The sequence below is a fragment of the Frieseomelitta varia genome, unplaced genomic scaffold (genome assembly GCF_011392965.1).
Source record: "Frieseomelitta varia isolate USP_RPSP 00005682 unplaced genomic scaffold, Fvar_1.2 scaffold_631, whole genome shotgun sequence".
NCBI lineage: Eukaryota > Metazoa > Arthropoda > Insecta > Hymenoptera > Apidae > Frieseomelitta > Frieseomelitta varia.
Genome location: NW_025110403.1, coordinates 253,026 through 265,923, shown reverse-complemented (window position 1 = coordinate 265,923; position 12,898 = coordinate 253,026). Strand labels below are relative to the sequence as shown.

The 12,898-nt window shown below is 26.4% G+C and overlaps 1 protein-coding gene across 3 annotated transcripts; it reads right to left on the bottom strand.

The window, feature by feature from the left end:
* Positions 1–104: 104 nt before the first annotated feature.
* LOC122534723 (probable methylmalonate-semialdehyde dehydrogenase [acylating], mitochondrial) lies at positions 105–11,249 on the bottom strand. Of its 3 annotated transcripts, XM_043665638.1 has the most exons (8): positions 11,132–11,249; positions 7,962–8,034; positions 6,990–7,189; positions 6,512–6,590; positions 4,568–4,935; positions 2,985–3,413; positions 1,883–2,161; positions 105–350 (listed from the first exon to the last, which is right to left on the bottom strand). In XM_043665638.1, the coding sequence occupies exons 1-8, from the start codon at positions 11,162–11,164 to the stop codon at positions 249–251; spliced, it is 1,563 nt and encodes a 520-aa protein (XP_043521573.1). In that variant the 5' UTR covers positions 11,165–11,249; the 3' UTR covers positions 105–248. The 3 variants fall into 3 exon arrangements, with proteins under 3 accessions (XP_043521573.1, XP_043521574.1, XP_043521575.1); XM_043665639.1 differs by lacking the exon at positions 7,962–8,034 and having other exon boundaries at positions 11,132–11,204; XM_043665640.1 differs by lacking the exons at positions 7,962–8,034; positions 11,132–11,249 and adding an exon at positions 7,296–7,638.
* Positions 11,250–12,898: the final 1,649 nt, after the last annotated feature.

Here is a 12,898-nt window from a genome sequence, read left to right as displayed (position 1 = left end):
TTACAAAATATAAATATAAATCGTAAATATAATAGAAAACATTTTTCTTTGATTCTGTCTAAAAATAACTTATTTTTAAATGGAAGACATTACTTTTTTTTTACAATATAGTGTTGAGAAGTTACTCCTGTTTCTTTAAAAAAAAGGAACTTTCGCCCTATTTATTTGTCTCTTCGCAAAATTTTTAAGAAATATAAAGAGACACTCTCCATCATAATGCTTTGCATTATTGTCGAGGAACGTTTATTTTATTGCATAGTTGGCATAGCCGTGGAAGAAGCAATATCACCAGCATCCCCAGATCTCCACAGCTGCGTTATTGTCTTTACTTGCGTATGGAAATTTACACCCTAGAAAAATATCATACTTAGAAACTATCCTGCAACTTTATACAAAAGCTACAATAGCACTGTCCGACAAAAAACAATTTTTCTTATAATGAATAGTTATTTTGAATAGATTTTTGTGCGTTAATTACAAATATAAAATTTAAAAAGAACACAAATTTCCAAATTTGTATCTGTTTTGTGTTTGAACAAAAAAAGATATATAATTTCTATTTACAGAAAATAATTTTACGCATTATTTCAAATACAATAATGTATGGGTGCGTGCGTGCACCTACGTTACATTTAAATATATTTAAGCAATCATTAAAGTTAAGCAAGGATAGGTAAATAGGATTTTGATGCAAAAAGCATTGAAACTTGACAATCGGTGTTTTGTCAATTATTATAGAAAGGTAGATTATATATTAAAATATACTATAAATGATTATCAAATTTCAGTGATTTTTTTTTATAAAATTTGTAAATTAGCAAAGTTTATGAAGCGAAGTTATTCGTGAAACAGATTCCCAGAAAGCTATATTAATCCATTTGCAACATGAAGCGGAATATTTCACGAGTAGTATCTTTTATATCATCAAACGCAGATAATAACCCGCAAAGAGCAATTTTATATTTATTAATATTCTATATTGTTAATATATATTTATTGATATATTATTTTTCTCAAATATTTTTTTTTAATTAGACTGTGGATTTTTATGTAAATTTATATTTTTGAAAATATAGTCAAATAGAAGATAGATACAAAATTTTTTTACGCACAAAATCTCATAGAAAGCACTAAATTTTGAATATTTTACATACATTTTTTGTATTTAAGTCAATTTTGCATTTTAAAATTTCTTATAAATGTATAAGAATTCACAGTGTAATTATAATCAATTAATATTAATACACAACAGTAAATATTTTAAACAGAACAAATTGTGAAAAAATAATTTGATAAATGCACATTACAAATCATATAAACTTCAGTGATACCGATACATAATAAAATGTAAACTTGCAGTTGGGTTAAGACAATCTGCGTAATTTATGTGTAACATTTTGAGTAAAAAATACAAATATGAACCATTTACTAGAAAATTATCAACAGTAATCGAGTAAAGTTTTTAATTATAATAATTAATTATAATAATTAGAGAATTGTTTAGTATGTTCAAAATATATCGATTCCAAGGAATCAAAATTTAATTAATATTCATATATATATATATTAATTAATTAAATAATATATTTTCAAAAAAGTTATAGACGTTGTAACTTATATTATAAATCTTGCCACTCAACTTAATAAATTTAACAGAACATAAGATCCTTAATAACATGCATGAAATATTACGCGAAGTGAGCGCTATTGAGGATCATTGAGCGCAATTTTCTAAAATAAATTTTTCAAAAATGGAGAGTCATAAAGAAAAACGAATTTCAAATTCGTAATTAACGTGCAGAAATAACTGTTCGCTACTAGAAAAGTTAAAAATAAAAATAAAAATAAGAATTTGTCGGACAATATACTTTGTATTACTTACATGCTTTCCGTAAAAATGATTATCACCCAAAAAGGAACCTTTATTTCCAGTAAAGCTGAACATGGGTAATGGGACTGGAATAGGAACATTTACACCAACTTGGCCAGCTTCTATTCTATTTACAAACGCTCTTGCCGTTGCACCGTTTGACGTAAACACAGCAGTTCCATTCCCATAAGGATTGTTGTTAATAATGTTGATAGCCTCATCTAAAGTATCAGCAAATATACAGGAAAGAACGGGTCCAAAGATTTCCTCGGTATAACATTGCATCGAAGGCTAAAAATCATACATGATTTGTACAATTGTATTCTATATCAGCATATGAAATCTGTCATAAAAGAAAAAAAAACGAGATTATGCTAATAACTTCTTCCATTAATCCTACTATAGTTCTCAAATTTTTATATTTCAATTCTACACTTTATCAATTTAACAAACTAGAAAGATTTCTAATGTTTTAAAAAAATGTTTAACATAAAAATGTTTAACATAAAAAACCTACTAATAAAAATTTTTTGATATTTTATTTAGACTCGAACTGTTTTTTAATTTAAAAAAAAATTAAAGTAGGTTGAAAGTGATTGAAAAAACGCAGCAAAGTTAAACAAATATAAAAAATCAATTGCAATTGTTATTATTTTTAAATAATACAAATATAGAAAATCAATTGCAATTGTTATTATTTTTTAAATAATTTTCTTTTGATAATGAATTAACATACTATAGTCTTTTTGAGTTGAGAATTGTAACATTCGCTAAATAAAACAGTCATTTCTCTCTTTCTATTTCTTGCTTGGGCTATAAGCTTTGTTATTTTTGTGTCCAATCTCATAAAACAAATTTAAAACATTGCAAAAAATAATATATGGAAATTATGAAGAAGTTACTATCTGAATTATAGGCAATTATAGGCAATTATAGTCTAAATTATTATACAAAACCTAACATCAAAACTTAGAAGTTTGCAATAAAAATTAGTTTCTCTTTTCAATTTTAATTATCTAAAGTCCATCAATCTTTTTCAACGAGTTTTCTGCATTATCACCGAATTCATAAAGTAATTATTAATCGCGTTGAATTAATATCATTAGGTATATACCTTCACGTTTGTTAATACGGTTGGTCCAACGAAATTTCCCTTTTCAAAACCACGGACAACTAGTCCTCTTCCATCCAGAGCCAAAGTGGCACCATCTTTTACTCCTGTTTCGATCAGATCGCATATTTTCTTTTTAGATTGTGGCGATATTACTGGTCCAAGATCGGTACCAGGTACATGTCCAGCATTCACTTTTAATTTCTTTGCAGCTTCCACTAATTCCGGTATCCAATCCTTTGAATTGCTTACGAATATGGCTACAGAAAGCGCCATACACCTTTGGCCAGCAGCACCGAAAGCAGCACCCACAATTTGGGAAATAGTTTTGTTTTTGTTTGCATCTGGCAAAATTACACAGTGATTCTTCGCTCCCATATTACACTGCACACGTTTTCCATGCGCGCTGCTTTGTTTATAAATGTATTTTCCCTGTAAAATAAAACATTTTTATTATATACATTTGATTTATTATATATATATATATAAATATATAATATATATATATATATAAATATATAAATATATATAAATATTTTTTTCAAAATTCGAATATACAGAAGTATATATTTTCCAAAAATGTTCATGCTTCGATTTTTTGGCTAAAATTTTGAAAATGAGTTCCTTTTAAGAAAAACAAAGTGACTCGAAGATTAAAATTCGAAATATTTTTGCATATATTTCTATCATATCAAATATTCATGATTTTTCACACAAAACTTCTGTCTGTATTATATAGGAAATGTAAAAAATAACACTGAGATAATAAAACATATCATAAAATATTGGATCTTAATTTTTCTTCCATCAAAAATCTTTCTCATAAATATTGTTTTTATCGTAAGGGAATTTATTTTTAACAGCCAAATTAGAGCATAAATTCTGGAAAACATAGCCAAAATTATTAAATTGTTCTGCAAAATGAACTTATATTGCTATCAATAGATTGCAAATTTTTATGCAAATTCATACTGGAAATATAATTAGAAAAATAGAACCTTTATAGAAAATTATTTTACATGTCGAATATTATTGGAAGCATTTAAATATTTTATATATTCTTTTATATTGCATTTTAATGTGTATGGAATGGAATGTTTAATTTTTAATTTTTATAAAATGTTACATTATAACACATTATTTAGTTATTATTTAGTTATTTATAAAATATTTTTTACAATAATATTTATCTTGTTTTCATTATTATGCAATAATAAAGATAATAAAGATATCGATCACCGATAACCACTTAGCAATAAATATGTTAACCCTTAAGTAGTGATTATATTAATTTATGTTAGATTACTAAAGTTTAGGACATCTGATTTTATTCTATGTTCTTCCCGTGGTAGAAACTGTATAGATAAAATTGCAAATTCCAAAATGAAGTAATTTAATTCTAAATTATTATGATGACAAATTATTGAATCTAGTTATCAGTTATTACATTTGAATATTGTCGATGAAACTATTATAACCGAAACGGAAAAATACCTATCATGTAGAAGCAGAATTTTACATAGAAGAAACATTATCCAGCTGCAACGAATGATATGCGTACAAAGCAACGATCGATATTAACGTACCGCTTGATCGGAACCAACAAAAGAAACTGCCTTGATATCAGGATGTTCGCAGATGAAATCGACAGCGGTGTGTTGGCCGTGGATAATATTCAACAATCCTGGTGGAGCACCGGCTTTACTGAACAAATCAGCTAGGATCATCGAAGCTCCTGGCACACGCTCCGATGGTTTGAGGATCGTGGCATTTCCACAGACGACTGAGATAGGAAACGACCAAAGAGGTATCATCGCGGGGAAATTGAACGGACAGATGGAGGCAGTTACGCCAAGGGGAACTTTGTAGGAAATTATGTCCATATCTGTAGCGATATTTGGTGTGCTCTCGCCCATTTGTAACGAAGGAATTGCGGTACACGCGTCCACTACCTCTGCAACATAAATCAACACCGGCCGTATGATCTATTGCCTGTGTAATTACGCTTATGCCAGACGGAATGTAATTACAATGAATTACTTAACCCCCGTGTACGTATTGATCGACATTCGAAAATTTTAAAACAAATTTTACATCAGTTTGATAACACTATAACTTAAAAGTACGTGAATATTTTCTTAACTTTCATAATTATCTAAAAAAAGATTTGTAGCCTCTAATTTGAATGTATATTATGTATTCTGGTTTGTAGTTTATTGAAAAAACATATTTTATTAATAATAATAAAAAATGTGATATCCATTATATTTTCTTTCAATATCGAAACACCATCATACTATGATAGAATGACTCCCATGTTAAACAATGGACACCATTTAAAATAGTAGACAATTGTCATGAACTTTTCCTTAATTTCTCAGCGGTATTATTGATAATTTTCTCCTCTCATCGATTTCAGTATATCAAGTACATATATCATCATTCTAAATAACTTTAACCTTATACATATACGCTTATCTTTAGTTTCTGAGATATTGAACTTCGATAAAATTTTAGAAAATTTGTCATTTCTGACTTGACTGAAAACAATGTTTATGAAAAGTAATTTTGGCGGCCTAAAAGTTAAAATATAAAATTTCAAGAAAAAAAATTACAATATATAATTATAAAAATACGATAGATAGTATTACGATAAGTAATATAATAAATACGATATATAGTATTAAAAATATTTTTGGTTTCGTCTTATGCCATCAATCGTCTTATGGCAACCAATTTAAAAGATCTAATTCAAATACTCATTTTTAAAACTAAATAACTTTTTAAAGAAGAATATAAACATTTATTTGATACAGAGCGAAAAAAAAATGATTTTTAATAAATAAATCGTAAAACTCAAGAAGAAAAGTATGTCTTTGTAGTATGATAACATATATATTTCAATTATTTTTAATCTCAATCAGCAAAAATTCCAAATAATTGTATAATTCAAGTGTATAATCTGAAGCATCTCGTTACAAGTCGATGAAATTTTCTCTTTAATAAGTATAAAATATATTTTTAAGAATATTTCGAAAGTTAAGATCGAGAGACGGTGACATGTAGGGAACATCATATTTCATTGAAATCGGTGAGAACAAACTCTTAAATAATTACTCATTTATTTGTTTAAAACATTTTACTCAATATAAAGCAATAAAGTAATAATATTAAAAAATAATAATTAATTAAATTAATGTAAAGTATTTTAATTAAGCATTTGATTAAATTAATAAATATTTTAATTAATTATTTTTAGTTATTATTTTTAATTAAATTATTTGATTTAATAATGTTAAAATATATTACATGTGTATTCGTAAAAAATTTAATAATAATAGTATACTACATTATACATATATTACAGATTCCATAAAAATATTAAATATTCATATATTTTTAAGCGACAGTCAGTCTCAATCTCAAAATTGAGATATTTATGGCAATATTATATATTGATAGCAATACCAACAATAATTTAATCATATAACTAAATCATATCGCGTATTATATTTTTTTAAAAAACTTACGAAGTCCTCGAAGAACGTCGCCTTCGGCATCAGCCATTGTTTTCCCATTTTCCTTTACCATGTTCTCTGCGATTTCTTTCTAAAGAAGAATTTTTCATATAAATTTTTACAGAAATGTAAAATATTAGTGAATGCAAAAAGAACACATAATTAATTCAAAGATTTTTTAATGTGAATTGAAGAGTTTTCGATTTGTAATAAATAAAATGCGGATTTTTATGCAAATCCATATTTTTCAGAATATAATTAAAAATATTGAATTTATACAGACTTGTTTTACCCACTAAATATTATAACAAGTATATATAAGTATCATTCATACATTTTTGCATAGATTTTGTGCAATTTTATACTTTTCACAGTCTACTATTAATTCTAGAGAATCTCAAATAAGCTAATACGAATAGATCTCTATCTCTATCACATAAATATAAATATGCCCATATATAAAATAAAATTCAAATGTTTATAAACTTACAGAATGTTCGCGTATAAGAGCTTGATATCTAAGCATTAGCGTTTGTCTAGTTAAAACACTAGTATTTTTCCATTTTTTATATGCTTCCTTTGCACTTTTCACAGCCATCTCCATTTCTTCTTTTGTGGATTTTGGTGTGCGACATAACAATTCATTCGTTGCTGGATCATGAACGTCAGTGAATTCCGTGGCCTTCGATTCTGAAACAAAGCGAAATCTTTTTATGAATCATTTGCGAAAAATAAAACAAAATTTACAACATTTAATTTTGGATTTTTCGAAAAGTAATACGTTGAGAGATATTACAAAAAGAGTATATTCCATTTTTACTGTAAATCTGACATGTATTTTTCCCATACCGTTTTTACTCAAAACACAACACAATTATTCCATTTAATTTCGACGGCATCTACATAATTCGTGCCATTTATTTCATTCATAAACGTTCCTTATTAAAACAATTCTCAGAATTGAATTCGACTCGAAATACCACCTTTTCTGTACAGTTTCAATGAGTGCTCCAGTAGTACTTCTCCATGAATCACGGACTTCAATTAAATGCCTTTAAAAGCATACTTTAAATATTCATAACAGGCTGTATCGTACGAAAAAATAGGCTCAAGAGTGTTTTAAAAAGAGAGTATCCATCAAGATTGCGTGTTCTAGATAATATCGGTCTTAACAGTCTTAGTTTCTGGCAATTGAATTGTGAATGAATCAATTCAACGAAATAAACACACGTTTTAGTACTTCAATAGATGCGTTAAAAACGTTGCTTCATATTTGGTTTGTTATTTCAGAGTATCGATTCAATTACAATTTAATTTTTCTTATCTCTGCGTTTTTTTTTTTTTTTTTTTTTTTTTTTTTTTTTTTTTTTTTATAATCCATATCGACTTCTACCAAGAACTTTCATTTTCATATACTATTGCAATTCGATAAATTACATTTTTAATACAATAAAATAATTACCTACGAATTGGCCATCAATGTACATCTTAACCGTTGGTACGCTAGTGCTGTAAGTCCTTGCGATAAATTGCGCCTAAAATATTATTGAGTTAATGTTAAACAATTCTTGATTAGATATGAAAGAGAAGTAACGAAATTTATATAGTATTTATCAGTATTTAAAAAGAATGAAATCCTATGTCCATATGATTATAGAAACATTTTACGAAAAACATATTGTAATAAAAAATTTAAATTGTCGGAGCAGATTTTACATTGTAAAATATTCCAATCTATGACCTTTATTTATCATATCATTTGCAATCATAATTACTTAAAATTATAATGTAGCAATATTAAAGAAAGTGATAAACATTGAACTAAAATATTCAGAATTGAAATACAATGACTTAACATTTAATATTCTCATGAAAGAAGATAAAAATAGTAACATATCTATATCTATATCTTATTTTTAATATAATTCTATATCAATATCATTTAATTGTAAGCACAATTACAAATTTTCAAAAATATAAATTTAAAATCATCTTTATATTATAATTTTTTGCATTATGTTTCAATTTAATCAATTCCGAGTTGTTGTAATTTAATGTCAATAAATTTCTTCAATAATAAAAAATTACAAAAATTATAAAACAAACTTTTTTTTTATACAGACTGTATGTTTTATAATAACCTTACTATTTGAACCAGTAGATCCTCAACAAACGAAAAGCAACGTTAATTCATTGTGATTTACGATTCATTATGAGCCTAATTTTATATCCCAGATAGCATGTAAACGTATCACTTGCACGAAAACCCGCATGTTTCTTTTTCGAGACAGCTTAAATGCAGTAACAGAATAAATTCATTCAATTGGCCTGATTCTCCAAGTGAGCAAGACTACGATAAGAAATCTATCGGAAGCCATTGTTTGCTCCACATATGATAAGTATCGCTTTGACACGATACTCTTCTAACAGGCAAATCGATTCAGCCCTAGTTACGTAAAGTATGCAGGCTTGACTATTACACAAGATTGATAATGACATTCCTCTTTAGCGTTATTGGTCTCGGTGATTCTGAGGTCGTAATTCAACTCAATTGGAACGAAGACACATAGTCAACAACTATTTCGAGAACAGCGTGGTTCAAGAAATTTTCTTTAAATGAAAAAGCCTTGTAAAAGAAGTTGCATATGCCAAAATTTGCATGATTAAAAAGTGCTCTACGTGTCAATAGGAATGCTGTAATATACAAAATAAATAAAATTTTTCTTTATACTGGCAATTCAAACTCGTCTCTGTAGAAAAAATTGAAAAGAAAACACTACATGCAAACATCAAACATCACTTTATTCGGTCCAAATTGATGTATTTATTATACATGCTGATGATTGTAAAACAATAACTTTTAATTTAGCTACTTGTATTTACAAATACTATATAGTCTTCTATATAGTTCTAAATACAATACTCTTTGAACTATTTCTTTCCTTTATCATTATTTTCGAATTCGATTTCGTTGTTATATGGATTCTATACATTTGTATTCCGCATTTAATTAAACATTTCAAAATTATTACACATTTTAAATTTAAATAAAACTTTAATTAACCCATTAACAGTTCATTCCAAGTAACACTCAAGCAGAGCATCAAATATCGAACAATTTACTTTATCCAAGTAAACTTGGCTAAAGTATTTTTAATAATAATTTTTTGAGTTATTGTCTATAAAATTTATACAAATTGTTGTGTACAACAGTAAAGAAAACTCAACCAGATAATGTATGTTGTTCATTATGAATTGATAAGGAGAAAGATTGATAGTAGAATTTGCGAACATGTTTTTCTACATTTTTTTATCACATATGAAAGTATCTTATATTATAAAAACATTATACATTTTTTGTGGGAAATTCATAATTTTATGAGGCTATTTTTGTCCTATTTTGTCAAGGGATTAACACTTAAATAAAAACTTCATATTATTTAAGAGCAAAATAATGTAATAAACATCTGTGATAAATGGATATTAAGAATAGGAGCATTACAGAAATAGTACAAGATGATGTAAAATGTGTGTAATTCACGATAAGAATAAATATGTTGTAAAAATGTATAATTCATAATAAGAATAATATGTTGCAATAAATTATGATATGATATAAATGATGTATATACATATTCAGCTGAAAATTAGCGATATGTCGATAATTTGTGGTGAAACTATGAGGAGAAAATTTCACAATAAATTAAAATAACATTTCAGAATGATTATTCTGTGACAGGTATTTCATTAATATTTGAATCATATTAATGATATTTTGTTAAATATATATATCATTTTACATTGATTATATATATTTATTGAACGTAATATAAATAAACATTAATGTAAATAAATGTAATATTTATATATAAATAATCTATTAAAATATCTTTAATGTTTAAAAAATAGATAAATTATCCTGTATATAATTAAATCTATTTAAACAAAGCTAAATTATGTAATATATATATTTTTTATAAATATAAATATAATTATAATATGAAAAGGAGTATTTAACTATATTTTAACTTTCAATTTTATTTATTAATCAAGGATAAGAAAAGAAAAGAATATCTTTCTAAAAAAAGAAAAGTAAAATATAAAAGATAGAATATGAAATATAATCTTTTAAACGACAATAAAATTTTCACTTTATTTTACAGTGACTAGAAATTTTGATTTCTTTTCGATTCTTTTGGATTGTGAAATTTACAAATTTATACAGAAACAATTTAATCACACATGATTATATGTATTCACTTCAAAATTTGATTGAAATCCTATAACCAGTCATTCAATTTATTCAACTATGTATTTCGAATACTTTATTCCTAACCTTAATTTCAAGATATTTTCGAAGCCGGTAAATTTCGCAAAAAAATATATACATGTATATTATAATACTTCTATTTATTTTTTAGTTGATATTACAAACAATACAAATCATAAAATGAACCGAATAAAATTTAAAGAAACGATATTTGTATTACCATCGACTCAAAATTTGAAATAAACATTTAGTTGTTTTTATAGCATGGAATAGATGAAGTATAACTTAATTAAATTATTTTCACTGAAACATCTCAAAAACGAGGTGTAATAATCAAAAGAAAATAAATACATTGAACGTACCTCGCACTTAGCGATTCTTACGAGGAGCGCCATTGTGGTAAACCACGTTCGTAGCTGTCTGTACTAGAACTACTTGACTAATGAAAAAAATGGCCTTGTTCATGATATATGAACGACCGTACGTTTTCATCGAGGTTAATTGCTTCTGTTTACAATGTTCTTCAGACTTGATGTTTTTAGTACTGTTCTCGTTTATATTCGTTCGGTTATCTCCGAAGAATTTACGAAAATAGCCGAACGAACAACGTAAGCGCCGTTATCGATTTCAAGTTCACTACATCAAGTAATTAATAAAATAATGAATATTGCACTCAATCTTTTGATCATTTAGAACATTATAGGAACATACAGAACATTGTAAAGATTTTATTAACAAATTAGTGTTGGAATGGCAATCCCTAATCGATTCTTTTAGATTTTTTATAGATTCAAATGTCTAATAAGTCGATAAGGAAGGAAATTTCAAATGAATGTATCAACGGTTGGAAATACCACAAAACAAACGAGGTATATGAATAGATATTACCACAGCGAGATCACAGACGAAGTATATGAATAAATTGTATTATATATGTATTATATTGTATGAGTAGCAATGCATTTTTTTGGCTAAGATTACGAGGTCCTCAAAACCCCCCATTTTTGTGCCACATTCTGTCGTACCGATTCAAGCAGATTTTATACCGTAACTCTACTAGTGATGAGAATTAAAATAAAAATAAAAAAAAAAAAAAAAAAAAAAAAAAAAAAAAGAATGGACAGTGTTGCCAGTCTGTTTCGATCATTTATTGAATTGAACAAACGGAGATTGATGAAAACTGGGATGAAAAATTTAGTATATATTTGATTATTAAAAGTATTAGAAGAAATTGATTTTTATGAATAATATAATTAGATATAATATTTACAAATATGTAAATTTACAGCCTGAATGGATTACTTTTATCCCGCAAACACGATTTTATGAAAGATTGGACTTGTTAAAAAAATATTTCTACATATATTGTTTGAAATAAAGAAGTCAAATTTATTTTCTCTCTCTCTCTCTCTCTCTCTCTTACGCATATTTCTTTTTTATAGTACGATGTTACTTGTTAAGATGAATTCACTGAGTTGCATTTTCAACGACGAAATCATTTATTGTTATATATTGTTGATAAAAATTATATAAAGTATGAGTAATGATATATATATGTTAGTATTAAGATTTTATGAATTTAAAACATTCGTATTTTCTTCCATTCTGATTGCCGGTGAACTTGTAAGTTAGCCATTTCTTCATTGATTTCGACAATCCCTAAGTATCATTTAGAAATCCATACCCTAAACGACTCTTTCCTCTACAAACAATAGAATGATTTTAGTTAGATACTAGCTTCACATTTCGGTATTGAAAATTGACAACACTGTAATGAGTCTCAAAAATCATATTGCTGGCACATTCACTAGTTTCTTAACTCACCGTTGTTTAAACGTAGAGTGCGCTAAAAAAATTAGTGATTTTGTACTATGTCGGTATTTCAGGTCACAGACCTCAGAAGTAAGATGCAATATCTATTCATATACCTGGTTTGTGAAAATGCTGAAGAATGTATTGTTTGAATATTTTAGATGTCACCACTATATATAGTTTGTAAAATACCTCTAAAGTTTATTATAAATCTTTATGAATTTCGAATATTATATTGAAAATTATTTTAGTAGTCATCAGATTGACTTTTACATGAAAAATTGAATCTTGAATCTTTGGTTACATTAAACGATTTA